Raw genomic sequence first — 24,563 nt, forward strand, 5'->3', positions numbered from 1 at the left:
ATAGAGATGTGTGGTGACTCTGATTGATGTGACATTCAATGTTGTGCATCACCAGTAGAGATCACTCCATACATATAGTATGCAGACTGTTGGTCTGTAGGGATCTCTGGATTGCATCAACCTTTATTAATGTATGGACAGGGTTGATGATAAGTTTTTCCTAACCACCTGATTTGAAGAAAGTCTCTGGGCCATATGGATCACTGATGAGTGTCACCACAATGAAATGCAGACTAAACATTGTTGAATGTAGCTAACACACTGGCCAGGTAAGTCCTTACCGTTTTTGAGGATCACCAAGCAATGATCTCTATTGCACTGCATGGTAGAACGAGAGCTTGATACTATGATATGAAACAATCGTATCTGCCTCGGGGCTTGGTGTGCTTGGAAAATTACCAGCACACACATCTAGTCCTGACGGATCGCTGCAATAACGGACCCCAGAAAATAAGTAAAAAGAGGAGCAACTCAGGCCTTCCCGCGCAAAGGCCCCTCACTCCCCCTAGTGGTAAATGGAGAGATAGACCTGTCTCATAAAACAAGTATACCTAATAAACTTACTTCAACAACTCATTGTATGTATCTCATGAGATAACCCTTTCAATGGTGAAACATATTTTTACTGGATGTTTTCTTCAATAAAACGGTTGGAATAAAACCCACACGCATTGCCAAGTTGGCATTGCTTGTCTATGCGCCCTACAAACGTCCGCAACCCTGACAGTGGCATTGCGTAATTGTGGTCAACTGTCTGTACTCCCTCCAAACCGAAAACAGAGCGCAGATTCCACAACACAGGGCGTTGCAACCTCTTCTTGGAGGCATCAATTTGGAAAATGAACAAGTATACTTTTTTATATATCCTGTGCATTTTGGTGAGTTGACTATCAACATCTTATTGTTGACATACTCTGTATAGGTTAAACTCATAGATGTTATTATTGTCAGAACCTGGGCTAGCAAAACAAACTCTCACAGCCATATTCGTCAAGTCAGTCAACTCTGCGCTGTGATCAACTCTGCGCTGTAATCTTGCATGGATGAAATACAGTATATACATCTACCAAACACGATGTATAAATATCTGATCTTTTTTATTAATATTTAATCGACAGGTAACACTCTGTAAGATAAGTGTATTTCTATAAACGAAAGTCTAACCTAGTCAAGTTGCTAAACTGTCTGTGCTGAAGTAGTTTCACTTGAGATTTTGACTTGTTGGAACTTGCCATACCAGCCTGGTCTCATAGTAAATTTACGCGAACGTCTAGCGACCCAACGGTTGCGTATTCGAATCTCATCAAGGACAACTTTAGCATTTTAACTAAATACCAACTTTGCAACTTCAACAATCAACAATGGACTAATGAAACAAATACAAGATAGTTTTTGGGTGGAGTTTTCCTTTAAAGGTGCAATATGCAGAAATCTCTCTGCCATTTCCTGGTTGCTAAAATTCTAATAGTTTGCCTAATTTCTGTTTATGTCACAAAACAAGCAAGTATAGTGTAGATAATCATTGTACCATCAACACCACTGTGTGATATATTTTTAATAACCAAAAATATTGTATTTTAAGCTGTTTGAAGCTGGTGTACAAAACCGAAAGTGAAAGATCAAAAACAAAACTTATGAACGGGAAGCATAGCAATAGTGCACATAGAACAGATGCTGCTTCTTAGACTTGCTTTCAATGAGAATGACAGATCTATAACTCATATTTCTATGTGAATTTGGTCAGGTCACCCAAAAAGTTATATATTGCAGCTTTAACCCTAACCTTAACCCCTAACCCTAATCTCTAGCCCAGCTAACTTCAGCCACCTAGCTAACGTTAGTGTTAGCCACCTAGTTAACATCAAATCAAATTGTATTTGTCACATGTGCCAAATACAACATGTGTAGACCTTATCATGAAATGCTTACTTACAAGCCCTTAACCAACAATGCAGTTTTAAGAAAATAGAGTTAAGAAAATATTTACTAAATAAACAACAGTAAAAAAAAAATTAAATAAGAAAAGTAACCCTACAAAATAACAATAATGAGACTATATACAGGGGATATACAGGGGGTACCGGTACCGAGTCAATGTGCGGGGGTACAGGTTAGTCAAGATAATTTGTACATAGTAGGTAGGGGTAAAGTGACTATGCAGAGATAATAAACAGTGAGTAGCAGCAATGTAAAAACGAAGGGGGGGGGGATGTCAATGCAAATAGTCCAGGTGGCCATTTGATTAATTGTTCAGCCACAACAAATTGGAATTCGTAACATATCATACATATGGCACATTTTTTACATATTGTAGGAATTGTAATTCATAACATATCATACGAAATGGATGATGGACATCCACAAATTAATACAGGTTTAACTTTACTATGTTACGTTTACACGCATATGCACTTTTCCTTAATAATAATAATTGATCTTCCAATGTCTCATACTTAAATCACTGATAAGTCTCTCTCTCTCTCTCTCTCTCTCTCTCTCTCTCTCTCTCTCTCTCTCTCTCTCTCTCTCTCTCTCTCTCTCTCTCTCTCTCTCTCTCTCTCTCTCTCTCTCTCTCTCTCTCTCTCTCTCTCTCTCTCTCTCTCTCTCTCTCTCTCTCTCTCTCTCACTCACTCACTCACTCACTCTCACACACAAACACACACACACACAAGTGCGCCTACTGTAACTGCCTACTGCTGTCAGTTTTAATAACACTCCATAATGTCATTGCATTTAACAGTGTATGGTTCGTTTAGCTACACCATTCAAAGCAGAGCGGAGTTCCCAAGACAACTTAATCACTAGCAAATTGCGCACCAAAAGGCAGAGTTGTCAAGATGGCACTTACCAGCATGAGGGAATGGCCTGCTGTCTCTGTGCTGCTGGTAAGCATCTAATGTTTAACATTATCTGTATCGAACTATCTCACATTAGCGTTCTTTTGGTCACCACCATGACAGCACAATAACATTATAATTGCGCAAGCACATTTACATTGGAGGGAGAACTGAAATGTTGATTAATTAACATGCACTTTCCCAGTCAACTCCTGTAAATTGCATGAATAAAATGAATGTATGCTACGTAGGCCTATGTCTTTCCCTCTGATTCTGTCTTGGTACTCTGTGTCCAGGCCAACATCTGAAGAGCCACTGCAGTGTGAGGCCAGAGGATAGGACCTGTGTTTACTGTGAGGCAGACAGGACCTACAACAGTGACCCCAACTCCCTGGACTCCTGTGAGCCCTGCACTTCCTGCGACCCTAAAGGTAGGCCTACACACACAACAGGTAGAACTGACACCTTAAAGGTAGGCCTACCTACTGTAGCAAATTAGGTTCTCTTTTGTTTTCGTAACGGGGTCGCCAAACAACCTATGGGAACTCCTTCCCCTTCACGCGATATGATTGCGATGCTTAATATCAAAGGATGTTTACAGTTACGCCTCACCCTTACTGTACCCACATGACCTGTCACTATAGAAGGCGGTGTGGCATGGCATGCTGTCTTTTGTTCACTGTCTTTTCTTCATTCTCACTTTGTGTTTTACATTACGAGATTATGAAAGTTTGTGTGACCACTGCGCTCAACAGGTGCGTCGGCCAAAAGGTAATAGAATTCCAAATTTGGTTAGCTGGTCCGCATTCAAAAAGGATATTCAATGTTTCATTTTAGTATTTATTTCATTCAGGGGTAGGTAGATAGACAAACGTTTCATCTTAAGCCTTCGTCAGTGTCATTCGCGTCTCCTCTGAAGGTGCGCTTCTTTATTGTGGGCTCGTTAAGGGTAACCACCGACAGGTGCGTTCGTGTGCGCGCTCCTGGAACAGACACACATGTCAATACTGCATCTCAAATATACAATAAACAGATTGCTATTAATCCCCTTCGGATTACTTCTTTACGGAATTAGGATTCTTCAACAAGTCGAGGAGGTGCTGTGAGTAGTTGATTTTGAGCTAATCTTCTCCCCTTCTCTCTCGTTATTGTGCCTATACTAGCTAACTTTTATTGCTTATTGTCAGGTATTTCAATCCATCCGTTGTGTGTTAGCTAGCTAATTAGCTTCGGGTCTGTCCCCTTACCTCAGAAGTTAGCTCGTATCTAGCTAGCGAGCTAAATAAGGCACACATAGCTACCTTAATTAGCTTGTTGTTGGCGCCTGTTGTTGGCACTTGTTTGCCTGCGGTGTCATGCCAGTCCTCTCTTGACTGGCACGTCAGCCTGTTGATCTGGCATTACCACTCGCTCGCTTGGAGATTTGCTGTGATCACAGAGCCCAGCGATGCTGTAGGCTATCAGTCCTCGCTTGACCGAGTCCACCACAGACTGACAGTCCACACTTGACTGTGCCAGTCAGATAACTTTATATAGGAGGGAGTCTCAAGGCCGGACCTTGATACATATTTAGGACGGAGTCTCGACCCCGAAGCACTATGGATCAGAGTCGGCGGTAAGTGTAACTATTCTCTCACCGACACCGAGGCAATCGAAGCAGTGACAGAGACACACAGAGACAAAAAGCTATTTATTTTTATTAGTAACCTTTACTTATGTGAAAATCTGTTCTTTAGCAGATTGATTTATTGCTGTAAACAGGTGTCATTCCACCAGTGTCAACAGTGTGAGAAACAACTCCCAGCCTCGGATGAGCAAAAACAATATTTTCTTGGGAGCTGAACATGCTCAAGCTCTTGAACTCACTGTCAGAAATTCAAACAGAGAGCTTTGAAATCACAACTTGCACGCTTTGGGGCAGAGCCTCCGGACTCCGGAGTCTGTCACACTGATCAATGAGCATAGACCTTCCTTTGCAGATCGTTCCAAGCGCTCCAAGTAGTCTAGCGGTTAAGAGTATTGGACCAGTAACTGAAAGGTCGCTGGTTCGAAATCCCCATGCCGGCGAGGTGGAAAAATCTGCCGTTCTGCCCTTGAGTAACGCAGTTAACCCCCAACAACAACTGCTCCCTGTCAATTAAGGCAGACCCCCCGCACCTCACTGATTCAGAGGGGTTGGGTTAAATGCGGAAGACACATTTCTGTTGAATGCATTCTGTTGTGCAACTGACTAGGTATCCCCCTTCCCTTTCCCTAATGATGGGTCTCACTCCCTTTGTGATCCACCACCCATTAAACACCATTGCTCATCAAAAAAAATAAAAAATAATAATAATCCTCGCCTGGGCACAAATCTCGACTCACTGAGATGCTCAAGGTGATTAAGTCACTGGACAGTCGTATGGCAACCGAGTCTGCCCTCGAACACATCCTGGCCAGGCTTCCCCCGCCGGTACCAACCCTTACCTCTGAACGGAGTGTGGTTGTTGAATCGGGTGACACTGATGTACTGTCCACAAGAACCTCCCACTCTTATGACACAGACTATGAGCACTCTGGTGATGATGATGCTATGCACCACGGCTCTAGCATCGTTCAGTCCCAGCCTGCCGGTCAGGCAGTGACGCTCAACCAGAAAATGTCCTTGTCTGAAAACTTTGAGAAAGCAAGCAGGAACTTCAACATGGAGTATGCCCCTACTGCCATTGCATCCACATCCAACTTTGATGAATTAAGTTCTTCAAAGACTGAGACATCCATCCCATTGTTCAAAGACTTTGTGTGTGAGCTCCAACGCACTTGGAGCATGCAGAATGACAGAACCCCTGCCATGCCTACAGCTCATAGTGCAGATGAGAATGGTTTTTCCCCTACATGGACAAATCATTTGCTTTGCTTGTTCTGCCTACTTCTTTCCATCACAGTTAAGACCAAGAGCTGCCTAACAAACGATGTAGGGCATCTGATCGCTTCCTATGCAGGACACATGACAGCACTGCTTCAGCTGCTAGACTTAGTAATTCAGTAGCGATATTGGCCTTCTATCAGAAGGAGCTGCAGGCATGCCTCTCTGCAAAGTATGATGCTGAGACCATGAAAGAACAGTTTACAGTGACAAACCTGCTCATCCAATGTCTTCAAGGCAATGCTCAGATGGTTGGGAACTCTTTGGCCACACTGTGTGTTGCACGGCACTACCTATGCTCCCATACAAAGAGAAGGTTCCACTCATAAGTGTACCCATATCACCTGGCCAGACATTTGGCCCAGCAGCGACCCACCTCCTTCCAAAGCTAAGAATGCATCAGCCAGAAAACAATTACTCCCGTCCAAGGGCCACAACTGGGATGCCAAGAAACAAGGCTGAGAGTCAAGCTACACCTGCTCAGGAGTGGAGGAACAGACACTCTCAGTCCTACCAAAGAGGTGGAGCGCAGCATTGCCCAAGAGGCAGAGGCACACCATATGCAAGCTGCGTCCCCTCTGCACCGCAGCATTTTCAGTGATCCCCACGCTTCAGGGGTGTCTTGAAAACAACGGCTCGCAGTCCTGCTCAAAAGCAAACACTCTTCTCCTGGAAAAGCATACAATCGAAGAGGTAGAACCAGTGCAAATAAACTGTGGGTTCTACTCAATCTATTTTCTGGTACCAAAAAAGGGTGGAGGCCTTCGTCCGATCCTGGACCTAAGGTGCCTGAATCGTCATCTTTTAGCACTTCCCTTCAAAATGCTGACAACCAGAACCATCCTTCAGTCAGTACAACCAAGCGAATTGTTCACCACAGTGGACCTGAAAGACGCGTACTTTCATATCCCCATTCTACCAGCACACAACCAATTACTGAGATTTGAGTTGTAACATTCGGCCTATCGCTCACTTTCACACTTACACAAAGTGCATAAGCGCAGCATTAGCCCCCCTTCTCCAAGCAGGAGTCAGGGTCCTGAACTACGTAGACGATTGGCTAACATGTGCAGGGTCACAAAGCCAAGCTTTGGCACACACATCCATGGTCTCACATCAACTCTCTGAGTTGGGAATACCAATGAACTTGTAAAAGAGTTATCTGGTCCCCACTCAGTGTGTGTACTTCCTGGGCTTGACACTGGACACTCAAATCATGCGTGCAACACTCTCCAGAAAGAGTGGTATTGTTGACAAATTGTCTTTCAACATTCAAACTGAGAAAACAGGTTCACAACCAGATGACTTTGACCACAGATGCTTCCCTACAGGGATGGGGAGCAGTCTTGAACCAGTCAGGGGTTCATGGTGTATAATCGGCAACATGGACAACAGCTCACATCAACATACTGGAGCTCAAGGCGGTTCACCATGCACTCTAGCACTTCCTCCTAGTGCTGAAAGGACAGACACGGACAGACAACACAACTGTGGTTGCACACATCAACCGCCAGGGCGGACTGAGGTCAATGGCACTGCACCAGGGAGCAAGGGAGCTACTGCTTTGGGCAAACAGACACCTCACATCCCTTAAAGCAATACATCTGTCAGGGGTGGATAATTAGGCAGCAGACCTTCTCTTGAGAGGAGGCCCTCTTCCTTCAGACTGAAGGATACATCCCACGGTAGTGGAGATGATCTGGGCGTGATTCGAAATGGCCATCACCAATCTGTTCTTATCGCAAAACTCAACCCATTGTCGTATGTGGTTTTCAGACCTTGTACAGCTGACAACCTCCCAACCATGGTAACTCCCTTTTTGAGCGGACGTCCTGTCACAAGCAAACGGCACGTTTGGCACCCCAAACCCAGAAGACTGAAGTTATGGGTGTGGCCCCTGAATGTGACCGCCATAGCTGCAGGGTTGACCTCCTTGGAAATTGATACAATAGAGGCAGCCAGGGCATCCTCTACGCGAACCCTGCATTCGTTCAAGTGGAACGTGTTCAGGAAGTGGTGTGTCAACCATGCAGAATCGCCATCTTCCTGCCCAATTTCTGTCATTTTGACTTTCTTCTAGGAGCTTATGGCTGCAGGGAAGTCCCCATCTAAATTGAAAGCGCATATGGCAGTCATCTCTACGAGTCATGGCCAGATTGTGGGTGCATCACCAAGGGCACACCCTCTGGTATCGCAATTCATGAAAAGAGACCGCAGGCTACGGCCCCCCCAAGGCTACTTCAGTACCCTCATGGGAGTTAGATATTGTCCTACGATCACTTATGAGCCCACCATTTGAGCCCCTGTCTTCACTTGAACTACAGTATGTGAGCTGTCAGTCAACTGCCTTTCTATTGGCTATTGTTTCAGCCAAGTGTGTTGGAGAATGACATGCACTTTCTACCTATCCTTCCTGCCTCATTTTAGCAGAAGATGGATATAAGGCAGTGCTTTGGCCAAATCTAGCAGTCTTACCTAAGGTGCTTTCATCATCACATGCTAATATCAGCATTTCACCCGCTTCCCCACTCCACACTGGAGAGCCGTGAGATCCATACATTGAGTGTCTGTGTTGCTTCAACAAGAACTATTCGTCAAACATAACAGCCTTTTGTGTGTTGTGGGGAGAACACCAAAGGTCGCGCTTTCTTGAAGCAGAGACTCGCACATTGGATTACCAATGCAATGTCAAAATCATATGCTGCAGCAGGTAGACCAACTCCAGGAGTATGGACACTTTATGGGCACTGTTCATAGGGGCCTCCCTGGTCTGTGCTGCTGCAAGTTGGGCAACACCCATGACTTTCATGAGGTACTACAGACTCAATCTTATGTCCACACCAGCTGTGTGTACCAGGTGAGTGAGCGTACCATCAACCTTGTACATTCTTACTTATCAACCATCAGTGAGATGGATGTTCTATACAGGGGGCTGTTGCACCAAATTGAAGCCTCTCATGTTTCAAGTTCGAGCTTTCAGCTTGCTTGCGTATACAATTGTATACCACAGTTGAAATCCAAATTGTACATTTCTGAATATACGGTGAGATCCAAAAGTATTGGGACAGTGACACATGTTTTGTTGTTTCTGCTCTGTACTCCAGCACTTTGGAAATGATACAATGACTATGAGGTTAAAGTGCAGACTGTCAGCTTTAATTTGAGGGTATTTTCACATTTTGTACATAGTCCCCCCATTTTAGGGACCAAAGGTATTGGGACAAATTCACTTATATGTGTATTAAAGTAGTCAAAAGTTAAGTATTTGGTCCCATATTCATAGCACGCAATGACTACATCAAGCATGTGACTCTACAAATGTGTTGGATGCATTTGCTGTTTGTTTTGGTTGTGTTGGAAATGGAGCAACTCCCTGGCTCTGCCCCAAAGCGTGCAAGTCGTGATTTCAAAGCTCTCGGTTTGAATTTCTGACAGTGAGTTCAAGAGCTTGAGCATGTTCAGCTCCCAAGAAAATAATGTTTTTGCTCATCCGAGGCTGGGAGTTGTTTCTCACACTGTTGACACTGGTGGAATGACACCTGTTTACAGCACTAAATCAATCTGCTAAAGAACAGATTTTCACATAAGTAAAGATTACTAATAAAAATAAATAGCTTTTTGTCTCTGTGTGTCTCTGTCACTGCTTCGATTGCCTCGGTGTCGGTGAGAGAATAGTTACACTTACCGCCGACTCCGATCCATAGTGCTTCGGGGTCGAGACTCCGTCCTAATGGAAATGAATGGTAAATAATGTATAGTGTCATTTTCGAGTCACTTTTATTGTACATAAGAATATAATATGTTTCTAAACTCTTCAACATTAATGTGGATGCTACCATGATTACGGATAATCCTGAATGAATCTTAAATAATGATGAGTGAGAAAGTTACAGATGCACAAATATGTAGTACAATAAAAGTGACTCCAAAATGACACGGCTCAATCCCTCAAGGGAACTGTGGTAACCCGGATAAGTGTGAAACCTGCGTGCTGCCTAACACCCACTCCAGGGCCAAGCCATTACATTTGACATTTTAGTCATTTAGCAGACGCTCTTATCCAGAGCGACTTACAGTTAGTGAGTGCATACATTTTTCATACTGGCCCCCGGTGGGAATCGAACCCACAACCCTGGCGTTGCAAGCGCCATGCTCTACCAAGTGAACAATATGAGCCACACTCGGAGCAGTTACATCCAAGTGATAAAACCTCACAAAGGTATGTGGGGAACCCCAACTCGCTGCAGCACAGACATCACTAATCGTCATGCCCCTGAACAATGCCCAAGAAACCGCCACAACCCTAGTGGAGTGAGCACGTGCACCGCTAGGCAACCCTTGTCATTTGCTGTCATATGCCAGGGAGTTAGCCTCCACAATCCAATGAAAAAAGACAGTGCTAGAAAGAGGCCTACCCCGAGCTGGATTAGCGAAACAGACAAAAAGCTGGACACAAACACGGATACCCTTGGTCCTATCCATATACGTGCGTAAAGCGCACCGGACACAGGCCATGCAACCTCTGTTCACTGCAAGCAAACAGAGGAGGTGAGAAAGGGAACAGCTCGAAGGCCAGGGACCTGTAAGACATAGGCATAACCTTGGGAGCAAAAGCTGCATGGGGGACGTAACATCACTTCGGAGTCACCAGGCACAAACTCCAAACAGGTGTACTGATAATGTCTGGAGATCCCCAATGCTCTGAGCAGGGTAGCCTTGTAGGAAAGGACCTTCAGGTCCACAGACTCCAATGGTTCAAACGAAGGCTCACACAGAGCGTTCAGGACCAAAGCCAGGTCCCAGGTCGGTGCCATAGGCTTAGACTTGTCTGAGCCGACGCACACCTTTCAGGAACCGCGCCAGAGGATGAGACCCCGGGGTAGAGCTGTCAATCCCTACATGACACACCACATAAACTTTTTATGTGTAAAAAGAAAGGCCCTGCTCAAAAAGCTCTTGCAAGAACATCAAAATGTCCACCAAAGAGCTCTGAAAAGGAGAAACTCCTTTAATCTGACACCAACCCTCAAACGCGTGCCACTTAAATGTATACAACAATGTCATAGAGCATGCATGCGCTGACTGTATAGTCGTAATCACGTTCGAGAGTAAACCCCAAGCCATCAAATTCAACCTTTCAGGGGCCAAACCCAAGGGTGCCAAATTCTCCTGTGCGCTGGGGACAATAGATCCCAACGACACATAACCCTCCGTGGGTCGCTGCCCAACAGGTGGATGATCTCCGGGAACCAGGGTTGTCTGGGCTAACAGGGAGCCACCAGAATCAACAACAGACCCTCCTGACGGAGCCTCTCCATGGTGGCCTGAATCAGGTCCAACCGGAGGAAACGCATAGAGCAGAGTACGAGGCCATTGATACGCAGAAGCATCCATTCCCAACGGAGCGCCTAGATCCCTCATTGAGACGACAATGCAAGTTTTCTCGCCATGCGTAAAGATCTACGTCGGCCCTTTCGAACCGGTCCCACATCTGGGCAACCATGAGGGGTGCAGTCCCCACTCCGTAGAGATAGGACCCCCGGAAAGTAGAGCCGCACACACGTTGAGAGATCCGGGAAGATACGTCGCCCCAAGCGACAGGAAATGCGCACTGCTTCATACGAGCAGATAACGGGCCAGGTTTACGAGAGAGAGAGACCGCGTCCCCCCCTCCCGCTTGTTGATATATGCTACCGCCGTCCTGTCTTCGGACCTTACCAACACATGCTGGCCCTCCAACATCGGAAGGAAACGCCTCAGCGCTATCAAAACAGTCAGTAGCTCTAGGTAATTGATATGTGGTGCCCTTTGCACTGTTTACCAAATCCCCAGAATGGACACATCTGTTGTGATCACCCTGCAGGACACTACCCCGCCCCTGAGAACCCCCTGCAACAGAAGTCGCGGGTCTCTCCAAGGAGTCAACACCCTTAGGCACAACGGAATACCTTGAGCAACGAATGGCAGTGGCGAGGTGCGTCCAGACGCGTAGCAATCACCCAACACTGAAACAGATTCATCAACGGAAGTTCCAGAGGCACCGCAGCTACAGTATCATAGAGGCCATCAGACCTCCACAACCATAGAAAAGGTGCGGGCGATAGGGAGAGCCCGAAAGGCTCTCGTGGTACCACCATTCTGATAACCGGCCTGCACCAGGCCCCCATCGACCGAGTCACTTGGGAGCACTGTTGCCACAGCAAACAGCCAGGATAGTAAACCGGGAAAGACGCAGCGCAAAATCAGCAGTCACACGGATTTCGTAGAGAAACTCTAAAACCGGCTTCCCCGCCTCTACGGTCTTATTCAGCTCCTGCAGCAAATCAATATGGTACATCTGCAGCATTTTGACCACATTCAACGACCGGGCCGCCATACCCTCAGCCTGGTACACTTTGTCCAGCTGATCCGCCAAGAACCTGCACTATTTATTCGGAATCACCGTGCTAGGATTAGCCCCCTTGTTAGCCTCTGGAGCTAAGTAACTTGCCAGCCTTCCATCCACTGGCGGTGTGCCAACGAGCCCCGCCTCCTCCATACCCTCTACATTCATGAACTCGCCATAACCTGCTAGCACCAGCCTGGCTGAATGAGAGGAATCGCAGGTCACCTTTAGCTCATCGGCAAAATCTTTAAACAGGGGTAAGCGACTCTTCACCGCTGCAGGGACAGGAGGTAAATACCTTCCCCCAAACCTGGAGGAACTCCGCTGAGGGGGAAAAGATGGCCAATCCCATCCCCAGGTGATCTGCCGCCCTACAACACAGCTCCATCAAAGGCGCATTAACCACCAATGGTTCACTCTCCCCCTCCGAATCCAACGCCGGGGATTCAGGCTGCCTTGGACTGATGTCATCTGATTCACACTCTGAAAACCCTCCAGAGCCAACCAGGGATAGCATATCATCCCCGGAATCTGGACTCTGAACATTGCCAGAGAAACTGGAATTACCCTCACTCGGCTAAGATGACACCCTCATCATCTCCGACCACCGCTGGTGCTCTCTCCCGGCCTCAGACAACCACATTTCCTAGGTCGCCTCACCGGAAAACCTTTCGCCAGCAGCCCCAATCTTCCTCACAAAGTCAGCCCAACGCCCAATGGAAGTTGAACCCAGCCCGGAGACAATGGTAATGCGAACTGGTCCAAGCCAAGGCCTCTTGAGCGTGTTTCCAACCTAGGCAAACAGGACAGCACTCGTGAGTATCTTTCATTTTCATTGTGAAACCACATGCTCTAGGGCACGATCAGAAGTTCAAACTCGGCTGGTTAGCCTTTTTTTAACTTACTCTTACCACTGGCCATCCTACTCAAGCAAGGAAGCACTGGCTACACAAGCAGAGCAGAAAGCAGTGGGGTTTTAGCAAACACAAATACTACCCAAACAAGGAAGCATAAGCTACACAAGCAGAGCAGAAAGTAGTTAGCTTTTAGCAAACACAAAAACCGATACCAATACCCAAAACTCGCGACATCTAGAGGGACGAGTACTCTCTCCCCACTAACAGACACCTAAGTCAGAGCCGAATCTCATAGCCTTCGTGTGCTTGAAAAGTTAGTAAATTGCGTGACACATTTTTCCTTCAGGCGAGCTGAAGAGCGAAGAATTTAGGAAATGAATGCGAGCCCCGGTATTATAGCCAGGATGGCGGGGCTTCCGAGGGCGGACTCGGCATCCATTGGCCCGTTGGCCGTGTTTTCAGTTTTTTCTTCAGGTGAATAGGATTGGTCGTTGACTCCCCATAATATGTTATACCGAGTGACCACCTGTGTTACCCTGTTGGGTATTTATATTATGTTGCATCCTGTGGTGGATACAAGGATGTCCCAGGTTAAATGGTGAGTTATCCCACTCTGTTGTCCGAACAACCTCTCCCATAGGTTGTTTGGCGACCTGTTACGAAAATTAAAGGGAATGCTGGGTTACGGATATAACCTTGGTTCTCTGAGTAGAGTAAAAGCTTTCATGTCATTCCTCCCCCTCCGTGGGGTTCGAATGAAGTAATAGACAGTATGTCGCGCCATACCGCCTTTTATAGTGACAGGTCATGTGGGTACACTAAGGGTGTGGCGTGACTGTAAACATCTTTGATATTAAGCATATCAATCACATCACGTGAAGGGGAAGGAATTCCCATAGGTCGTTTGGCGACCCATTACACTACTCAGAGAAACAAGGTTACATCCGTAACCCAACCTTTGTAATGTATTGTCACTGTGGTGGTTGTCCTTCGTAGTCAATCTGGAGATGGAGAAAAAATGCACCATCTTCAGGGACTCAGTATGTCGATGCCAGCAGGGCCACTACTGTAACAAGGGGAAGGAGCACTGCAGGGCCTGCTACCCGTGTACCACGTAAGTCCAAGATACTGTAGTGGACATCTTTAACCAAATAGCTATCAAAATACATTGATTTATTGTTTTCTAAAGGTTAAAGACACATTGTTAAATCGGTAACACTTTACTGTAGGTGTCCTTATTCATGCATTCATGAAGTCTTTATAACAGCTATATAACATATAAGCTGTCATACGTCGTTTTGAATACACTGAACAAAAATATAAACGCAATATGTAAAGTGTTGGTCCCATGTTTTAGGAGCTGAAATAAACGATCCCAGAAATGTTCCATATGCACAAAAAGCTTATTTCTCTGATTTTGTTTACATCCCTGTTAGTGGGCATTTCAGTCATTTAGCAGATGCTCTTATCCAGAGCGACTTACAGTTAGTGAGTGCATACATTTTTATTTTATTTTTTCATACTGGCCCCCTGTGGGAAACGAACCCACAACCCTGGCGTTGCAAACGCCATGCTCTACCAACTGAGCTACATCCCTGCCGGCCATTCCCTCCCCTACCCTGGACCAATTGTGCGCCGTCCCATGGGTCTCAGTGTACAGGTGCAGTGATCGGTAAGGTGCTCTGACAACTGATGCTTAAAGTTAGTGAGGGAGATAAGAGTCTCCAGCTTCAGAGATTTTTGCAATTCGTTCCAGTCATTGGCAGCAGAGCAAGTTTCAGCGAAGGGTGCAGAGCTGGTGACCGTGGTAGTGGTAGCCAGGTGGAAAGCATGGCCAGCCGTAGCAAAATGCTTGTTGAAATTCGCGATTATTGTACATTTATCGGTGGTGATAGTGTTTCCTAGCCTCAGTGCAGTGGGCAGCTGGGAGGAGGTGCTCTTATTCTCCATGGACTTTACAGTGTCCCAAAACGTTTTGGAGTTAGTGCTACAGGATGCACATTTCTGTTTGAAAAAGCTAGCCTTTGCTTTCCTAACTGATTGTGTATATTGGTTCCTGACTTCCCTGAAAAGTTGCATATTGTGGGGGCTGTTCGATGCTAATGCAGTACGCCACAGGATGTTTTTGTGCTGGTCAAGGGCAGTCAAGTCTGAGGAGAACCAGGGGCTATATCTGTTATTAGTTCTGAATTTTTTGAACGGGGCATGCTTATTTAAGATTGAAAGGAAAGCACTTTTAAAGAACATCCAGGCATCCTCTACTGACGGAATGAGATCGATATCCATCCAGAATACCTGGGTCAGGTCAATTAGGAAGGCCTGCTCGCTAAAGTGTTTTAGGGAGCGTTTGACAGTGATGAGGGGTGGTCGTTTGACCGCGGACCCGTTACGGACGCAGGCAATAAGGCAGTGATCGCTGAGATCCTGGTTGAAGACAGCGGAGGTGTATTTAGAGGGTAAGTTAGTCAGGATGATATCTATAAGGGTGCCCATGTTTACGGATTTAGGGTTGTACCTGGTAGGTTCCTTGATAATTTGTGTGAGATTGAGGGCATCTAGTTTGGATTGTAGGATGGCCGGGGTGTTAAGCATATCCCAGTTTAGGTCACCAAGCAGTACGAACTCTGAGGATTGATGGGGGGCAATCAATTCACATATGGTGTCCAGGGCACAGCTGGGGGCTGAGGGGGGTCTGTAGCAAGCGGCAACAGGGAGAGACTTATTTCTGGAAAGGTGGATTTTTAGAAGTAGGAGCTCAAACTGTTTGGGCACAGACCTGGATAGTATGATAGAGCTCTGCAGGCTATCTCTACAGTAGATTGCAACTCCACCCCCTTTGGCAGTACTATCTAGACGGAAAATGTTGTAGTTGGGGATGGACATTTCTGAATTTTTGGTGGCCTTCCTAAGCCAGGATTCAGACACTGCTAGAACATCAGGGTTGGCGGAGTGTGCTAACGCAGTGAATAACTCAAATTTAGGGAGGAGGCTTCTGATGCTAACATGCAAAAAGCCAATGCTTTTACGGTTACAGAAGTCAACAAATGATAGCTCCTGGGGAGTAGGAGTGATACTGGGGGCTGCAGGGCCTGGGTTAACCTCTACATCACCAGAGGAACAGAGGAGGACTAGAATAAGGATACGGCTAAAGGCTTTAAGAACTGGTCTTCCAGTGCGTTGGGTACAGAGAGTAAAGGGGGCAGATTTCCGGGCGTTGTAGAATAGGTTCAGGGCATTATGTACAGACAAGGATATGGAAGGATATGAGTACAGTGGAGATAAACCTAAGCGTTGGGTAACAATGAAAGAGATATCATCACTGGAGGCACCGATTGAGCCGGTCTCCGCGTGTATGGGGGGTGGAACAAAGGAGCTATTTGAGGCAGTTTGAGAGGGACTTGGGGCTTTACAGTGAAATTGTATAATAAGAACTAACTGGAACAGCAATAGGCAAGGCATATTGACATGGGAGAGAGGCATAAAGCAATCACAGGTGTTATTCGAGAGAGCTAAGACAACAACTGGTAATGGCGATGAAAGTTTGGGCTGAGGCTAAACAGATAAACAGGACAGGGTATCGTGTAAAGGAACAGTCCAGCAGGCATCAGCTGTGCAGCTGAGTGATCATAAGGTCCAGTGAACAGCAATATGTGAGTCCGAGAGCAGTTCGAATTGGTGCTACAGCACTGGCTAGCAGGAAGCACGGCTGTAGTTTGCGTGTGCTAGCGGGCCGGGGCTAGCAGATGGATCTTCGTGGTCGTCGCAACGGGAAGCCTGTTGAAACCACAGATGATTACGTCGGCAGACCAGTCGTGATGGATCGGCGGGGCTCTGTGTCGACTCTAGGAGGTCCCATCCGGTTGACAGAGAGGTAGATAGCCGGGAGATGGGCCTGACTCGAGGCTAGCTCAAGGCTGATTAGCCAACAACAACATCCATTTGGTTGCAGCTAGCTAGTTGCGATGATCCAGAGTTAAAGGTCCAGTGATTTAGTGATTCCGGCAGAAAAAACGATATGTTCTGGGTCGATAACGTGCTGTGCAGACAGTGCAGACTGGCCGATAATAGTCCAGGCTAGAGCTGGCTGGTAGGTAGTGCAGGCCACGGACAATGGTGAAAAACCGCTAACGGTGGCTAATAGCAAGTAGCTAGTTAGCTGGCTACTCCCGTCCGGTAGACAGATAGGTAGATAGCCGGGATATGGGCCTGGCTCGAGGCTAGCTCAAGGCTAACTGGTGCTTGCTTCGGGGGCAGTGATGATTAGCCAACAGCAACATCCATTCGGTTGCGGCTAGCTAGTTGCGATCCGGTGTTAATGTCCAGTGATTCAGTTATTCCGGCAGAAAATCTGATGTTCTGGGTGAAAACCGCTAACGGTGGCTAATAGCAAGTAGCTAGTTAGCTGGCTAGCTTGTTTCAACTGGAGATTCTAGATAAAAGGAAAGTCAATAATATAATCCGTTCCACATTGAGTGAGGCGGGTTGTAGGAAAGTATATTTAGTAGAAGGATGAAAAGCATGATAGGGAAATATGTACGAAAAATAATAAAGAAATAAAGAAAACTGGCTATTTACACGGACACACACATAGTACACAACCGCACTGCTACGCCATCTTGGAAATCCAATAATTATTTTTTAAAGCCTTGCCAATGCATTTATATTCAAATTATTATTACATTCTTAAATATGTGAGAATAATGTGGACATTGCCTGACTAAATGCATGCATGCCGATTTTTCTGTAGCCTATGTGGCTGACGCAGGCACACATAACAAAGCCATGAATAGCGGTAGCATTAAGCTCACCATTTGAAACTCACCATCGCTGTTTTTATCATCTTTTTTAATGGAAGGATTTGTATGGAATGCCAACTTGAAGCCAGCATTAGCTGTTGTCTTCCTCATAATAACCACATGTGGTTTTACTGCAACAGAGTAGCACAACACCCTTCAATCGAAGCGACGGGAAACAAATTAAAGTGGCCACATCTCTCACAAAAACGGACCAAAAATGAAATCACAGATAATTATAAGGTAACAGGAGAACTTATAAATTGACTACAATAATTACAATAACTTTTTTTGCACCAAATTGAGGAAATGTCTGATTTTAGCTAGGCCTATTCCAGTACTTGAATTTCTGAGCTCCACATTCAAGTTCAAGTAGGCAACTTCAAGCCCCTTGAAGTTGCCTACTTGTTTAAAATAGCAGGTTTAACATGGAAAACAAAACTTATTCGTCAAGTTATTTCATTACCAGATCATATTGTGAATAAGCCCACTAGGCTATGTAATTTGTTGTCATTATATCCAGAATAATTAATAGGAATAGCGTTGGGTGTTGCGCAATAGTCTATCCTACACAATTGCGCACAGTAGACTCGGTGTCCAATCCGAGGCACAAATACATATGAAAACATGAACTCATTACCTTGATGCTTTCTCTGTTAAATCTAACAAGACCCTGCTGTAAATCAAGCAGACAACATCAATTCGCTAGGGATGTTATATCCAACATGGATCCAGGCACAACTGTCTTCACCGGTGTAAAGAATGAAACACCAAAATATTCTGGACATCCCTTGTGAATTTTCTAGCACTTGGGCTGTTGTTGCATCGCATGCCCGATCACAACAGCTGTTCGTCACTTGACTGTCATTCTGAAAATTCCTTCCTGGATCAGATGACAATGTGTGAAAATGTCACGCGTAACTAATCAGCTAGACACCAAATGCCCATGCAACAACTATTATGCATAATTATTGAAGAACCACGTTAATGATAGTATTGATTTAAGTTTGAAGTATCAAGGTAAGGTGACTATTTCGGTTAGAAGCATTCCATTTTGCAATGCATACATTATTTTGGATTTGTGTGCCCATGAAAAGTTTTCACCCCGTAACATAAGGACGAAGTGTTACGTAGTTACACTGCATTTCTGAGATGTCTATACAAAAAAACTGTCCGACAGCTAGATCCAGGATTCTTACAGGGTTCAAGTTCAATGTCTAATTTAACTGATTAGTATATGATATAGCGACAACTTACACTGCCATAAATGCAAGGACAGAAAAGTAATGTTTTATGTCACACGATTTTGGACAAATCCGTCAAGACACCAACCATGATAAAGGATTAAACATAGGTTTTAAATCAACTTGTGAATTTTATTGAATATAGCTATGATCCCCCCTTATATAATAATGTAATGACATTAACAAATTTGGAGGATTATTATCAATGACTTTTCAACAGCTGTAACAAGTTGTCCAGTGTAGGAAATCCTCACTGGTACACTAGTTTATAGAAAGACCCATACCATTTACCAAACTCTGTCACATTATTACAGTGAATGGAATGATGGGTGTCATAACCATGTCATATGCCGTTATAGAGTGTGCACAGACACCTTAAGTAAAGTGACATTAATTTGAGGTGTTATAAAACAGTTATGAATGTGCATAATACCACAGGATGAGTTTATAGTATCACAAAACCATTCAGGATCTCCAAGAAACATGGGCACATACGTAGTTAGGATTATCATTTTTATTTATTACAACAAATGAAACAATAAACTTCTCTGGGGCAGAACAGGATTTGTGACAGCTGTGAAAAAAGGAGGTTGTGCAGGCTACAGTAACAATGACATAAATGGGTAACATGTATCTCTCCAGACATCCTGGTCTCAGAGCATTTCGTATTATTCTGTAAGTAAATCCGAGACACTTCATTTAGTACAATATGTTACATTTTGCATGGTATGTATTAATTTGTGGATGTCCATCACCCATTTCGTATGATATGTTACAAATTACAATTCCTATTATATGTTACGAATTTGCAAAACATACAATATGTTACGAATTTGCAAAAGGAGGAGAGGAAATAGAGGTAGGGAGGTAGGGAAGGAAATGAAGCTGGAAAAGAGGAAAGGAATCGAGGAAAGGATGTGGTCCAATTTGTACAACTCAGCAGTTTATTGTGTCAAAAAAAAAATAATCCTAAATACATCAGTGCTCCAATTTGCCCATGTTTCTTGGAGATCCTAAATGGTTTTGTGGTCCTCAGTAGCTCAATTGGTAGAGCATGGCGCTTGTAACGCCAGGGTAGTGGGTTCGATCCCCGGGACCACCCATACGTAAAAATGTATGCACACATGACTGTAAGTCGCTTTGGATAAAAGCGTCTGCTAAATGGCATATTATTATATTATTATACTCTCAACTCTGTGGTATTAAGAACATTACTGTTTTATAACACCACAAATTAATATCAGTTTACTTAAAGCTGGAATCTTTAATGTTGAAACTAACATGTCCATTTGCGACATTACAACAACAAAGAAGTTACTGCAAACGACAAACACAGATTTTTTTTCCTTTGGACATCATTGCACGTGCGATAGAACAGCAGAAAATGTACAGTTTTTTTGTTTTTTTTTACCACGTAGCTCCTCAACTATGCTTTGTCAACTTAACAAAAACAATAACAATGGCGGTGGAGCGGACAGTGGCGCTGTTTCCACTACTGCAGATTCCATCTTTAAGGTGTTTGTGCACACTCTATAATGGCATATGACATGGTTATGACACCCATCATTCCATTCACTGTAATAATGTGACACAGAGTTTGGTAAATGATGTAACGCATGGTCATAACATCTGGAGTGTAGATACTTATGTAGCATGTAATAACATAAGACATAAGTTGTCAGGCAGACTGTGTAATAGCAGTTGTTATTAACAGTTGACATTAGAGCATATGACAACAGGATGAACAGTCGCCTATAAAGCTTAAAGTATGCTTCCCAGTCTAAACAGGTCAGCTGTTTCGAGCACATTCAATTTTTTCTTGAGGTTAGTCGAAGTTCGGTTGCCGAGGTCTACGCGGTGATTGGTCAACAGTAGGGATTCTTTAATGAAGTGTTTGTTGTCATTCAACGACCTACGACTTGCAAATTTTTTCACTTGAGAAATACTGCACCAAACATCTTAGTTAGTTGTGAAATTGCGTGACTATGACCTCCTTGGCATAAACTTCTAAATTAATTACAGATTTCTTGAGTTATCTTAGAATAATTCTGACTATTTTGAGGAAGTGTACTGGCTTACGGCCACTCAAGAAGGACAAACAGTGATTTTGCTGCTTTTTTATAGTTTTTCAAGCGAAGGTATTTCAGGAGTATGCAATCACAGACATTCACTATGCCTAGGCGAGTTCTGCTAGGAGCATACCGACGCCTTAACACCCATTATAACTAGTGTTATATAATCGTATGCCGTTACTCATGACTGTTTAAAACTACTTATGACATCATATGACAAATGTTGTAATGTGTTATATCAGTGTTTCTTAATCCTGGTCCTGGGGACCCAAAGGGGTGCAAATGTTTGTTTTTGCCTAAGCACTACACACCTGATTCAAATCATCAAAGCTTGATGATGAGTTGATCATTTGAATCAGCTGTTAGGGCAAAAACAAAAATGTGCACCCCTTTGGGTCCCCAAGACCAGGATTAAGATAGACAGGATTAAGAATGCATGAATAAGGACACCTACAGTAAAGTGTTATCATTAAATCTGGTGTAGGCTATAGACTAGAGCGATACCTTTCTGCATCAAATCTTATCATTTCTCTTGAAGATGCGGGGATGAGGGCATCAAGGTAGCCTGTAGCGCCACTAACAACACCATATGCCATGCCGTCAAAGAACAAGGTTTGGGGATTGAGCAAAACCATAACATTTCAATGCATTACAATGATTTGGAAGATGTGCTTTCACTTACAGTATGAATGTTATAAGGTTGTTTTTTAATATAAAAATTAGGTTTTTATTTTAATTTATTGCAGGAGGAAGCACTTTGGCAGCAGTAGTTGTCCTGATTGCTGTTCTTCTTGTCGCTTTGTTTGTGCCTATTTACCTGTGGCGAAAGAAGAAATATTGTTTTGGTAAGCGTTTGGGTCATTCTGCCAGTTGTAGACTATGCTAAATCACCAGAAGGGGGCAGAAGAGGTTATTCTCTAATTTAGTTGGTAAAGCGGTTGAAGAGAGGAGAAGTCTGGCTTGTTGAAAAGCTCTCTTTCCAAAAGTATCTGGTTTTGAGTCGTCCTTGAAATAGCATTGAAATGTCTCTATTTTCCTTTGTTAGGGCCAAATGGTGGTTCGACCGAACTGCCCAACCGGAGTTCAGAGGTAGCGGAGGTAATTATCTTCAGTTTATACAAGGGGTGGGTCTAATCCTGAATGCTGTATACAAGGGGTGGGTCTAATCCTGAATGCTGATTGGTTAAAAGCGCATTCCAACCGGTGTCTATTCCACAAGTTACCACCGGCTAAATCTATGACAGTAAAATGCCTATTTACTCTGTTCCATCTGACTGCACAATCCACTGTCTCATCAGCCCAGCCAGGCAAGTTATAAACTTGATCTCCACTATAAAAAGCATCTAGACATTATCTAACTTTTCTTTTAGACTAACATTTAGTTTTCAATAGCGGAGATTTGTATAAACCTTGCTGTCTGTCTCTCCGACATTTGCAACATTGTTTAAATATTCAAATTGGATCTCCAGCTGTCCCATAGTAATGAACATGTAGGGGTCGGGACGAGACAGACAGGCAGGCAGCGTTTCTCAGCCAGTCGAAATCATGAATCAGCTGGCATAATTTTTATGGATTTATACAAATAAATATCAATTGAAAAAAGGTCAAAAGAAACTAAGTGCAGCTAGTTTGCAGTCTTTCCAGCTTCAGTTTGAAGTGATTGTGTTAGCTGTGTTGTTGGCAAGCTCCTCTAAACAACAGTGTCCTGTTCTATGCCAGGCGAAATCACGCCTCAGTAGCTCATTGTTATGGATGTATCCAAATAAATGCCACTAGAAAACAGCTTAAACATATGCAAATGCAGCTACTGTTGTTATTCTGTCTGCACTGTTTGCCGTGACTGTAAGTTAGCCGTAGTTGGCTAGCTAGCAAGCAAGGGATAAGAACGTTGCCAGCCAGTATGGCAATGGAACATTTAGAACAAACGACTGGGTCGTGTCCATAGATACAGAACAAAAAGACTGAATGACTGGCAACTGAACCGATAGAACGAACGACCAGCCGGCTTGGGTAGCAACCCTATATTTGTGTCGGGACTATATCTTGTGGAAGGATGAAATACTATGAATACATTTATCAAAATAACGTTTTTAATGAAAATATGTCAATCATTATTTGAATATGTTGGTAACCCGTTGTATAAAAGTGAGGAATGTAGATATTTTCAAATACATGCCACTTAAAAGTTTCATATCACGAAATTTCGATTTCAAATCTTTTGGACATCAGAGCAATCTTGAGGAAATCCTATTAGAGTCAGAAAAGGATATTCATTTGAGAGATGAGATATACAAAACCTTGCCGAGAGCCAACTGACGTCTTAGAAAATAATATAAATTGTTGGAACCAAGATATTAAACTTAATCCAGTATAAACTAATGTACAGAATGACCCTGAGTTCTTCATTGTTATGCCATTCTCCTTGTTGCCCTCGAAGCCGGTGTTTGGAGGATATATTGACTTCGTCTCAGGCCTAACAACACCCGTGCCAATATATCCTCCAAACACCGGCTTCTCTGGCATTATCACTTAAGTGTCACACTACTCCACTCTGTCCCTGACTACAGCCACCACTTAAAACACACACATGCATCTCTAGTGCTACATCACTGTTACATATCATGTCATCTATTATAATTAGTGAGTTAAATATCAATAGTGAATGTGTTTTACATGTATTTATTTTTTTACAGGAAATGCATCCACTTAGAGGTAAGAACATCATCAATGTTACTACTGATGTGTGCCATGTGTGCTTATATGACACTTATGTATATAATTTCCAACTAAGATTTACCCATAATCCCTCTTTCTTCTTTGGTTTCAGGTGTTGACCTCAGGCCACACCTCCCAGAAATCGCTAACACCTTGGGGTGGAAGGACATGAAACAGGTGGCCGAGGGCAGCGGGATGAAACATACCGCCATAGAATGCCACCAGCTGGACTTTCCCAATGACTCCCAGCAGCAGTGCTCCAGCCTACTGAGGGCCTGGGTGGAAAAGGAGGGGATGGCCACAGCCTCTGAGAAACTGGTCAATACTCTACACCGCATGAAGAAAAAGGCCAAGGCAGAGGATATCAAGGCTATCATCAGCAGCAAGGAGCATGGCGTCACAGGGGAGAACTCAGGGTTAGAACAGGTGTAGATACTGTATATACAGTAAGGTCAGTGGTACTGTCCCTGCGAGTATTGGCGTGGTGTCTATTTAAAATATATTTTGATTTGTTTAACACTTTTTTGGTTACTACATGATTCCAAATGTGTTCTTTCATAGTGTTGATGTCTTCACTATTATTCTACAATGTAAAAAATAGTAAAAATTAAGAAAAACCCTTGAATGAGTAGGTGTGTCCAAACCTTTGACTGGTAGTGTACAGTGGGGAAAAAAAGTATTTAGTCAGCCACCAATTGTGCAAGTTCTCCCACTTAAAAAGATGAGAGAGGCCTGTAATTTTCATCATAGGTACA

General features: G+C 44.1%; 1 protein-coding gene across 2 annotated transcripts; it reads left to right on the forward strand.

Moving 5' to 3' along the window:
• The first annotated feature begins 788 nt into the window (after window positions 1–788).
• Window positions 789–24,342, forward strand: LOC121583109 (tumor necrosis factor receptor superfamily member 6). 2 transcript variants are annotated; one of them, XM_041899323.2, is made up of 9 exons: window positions 789–878; window positions 2,741–2,885; window positions 3,134–3,268; window positions 13,981–14,098; window positions 21,632–21,705; window positions 21,840–21,938; window positions 22,139–22,191; window positions 23,787–23,805; window positions 23,921–24,342. In XM_041899323.2, exons 1-9 carry the CDS (start codon window positions 840–842, stop codon window positions 24,238–24,240), a joined length of 1,002 nt encoding a protein of 333 aa, XP_041755257.2. In that variant the 5' UTR covers window positions 789–839; the 3' UTR covers window positions 24,241–24,342. The 2 variants fall into 2 exon arrangements, with proteins under 2 accessions (XP_041755257.2, XP_041755262.2); XM_041899328.2 differs by having other exon boundaries at window positions 805–878; window positions 2,757–2,885.
• The last annotated feature ends 221 nt before the right edge of the window (window positions 24,343–24,563 follow it).

The sequence above is a fragment of the Coregonus clupeaformis genome, chromosome 1, assembly GCF_020615455.1.
Source record: "Coregonus clupeaformis isolate EN_2021a chromosome 1, ASM2061545v1, whole genome shotgun sequence".
NCBI lineage: Eukaryota > Metazoa > Chordata > Actinopteri > Salmoniformes > Salmonidae > Coregonus > Coregonus clupeaformis.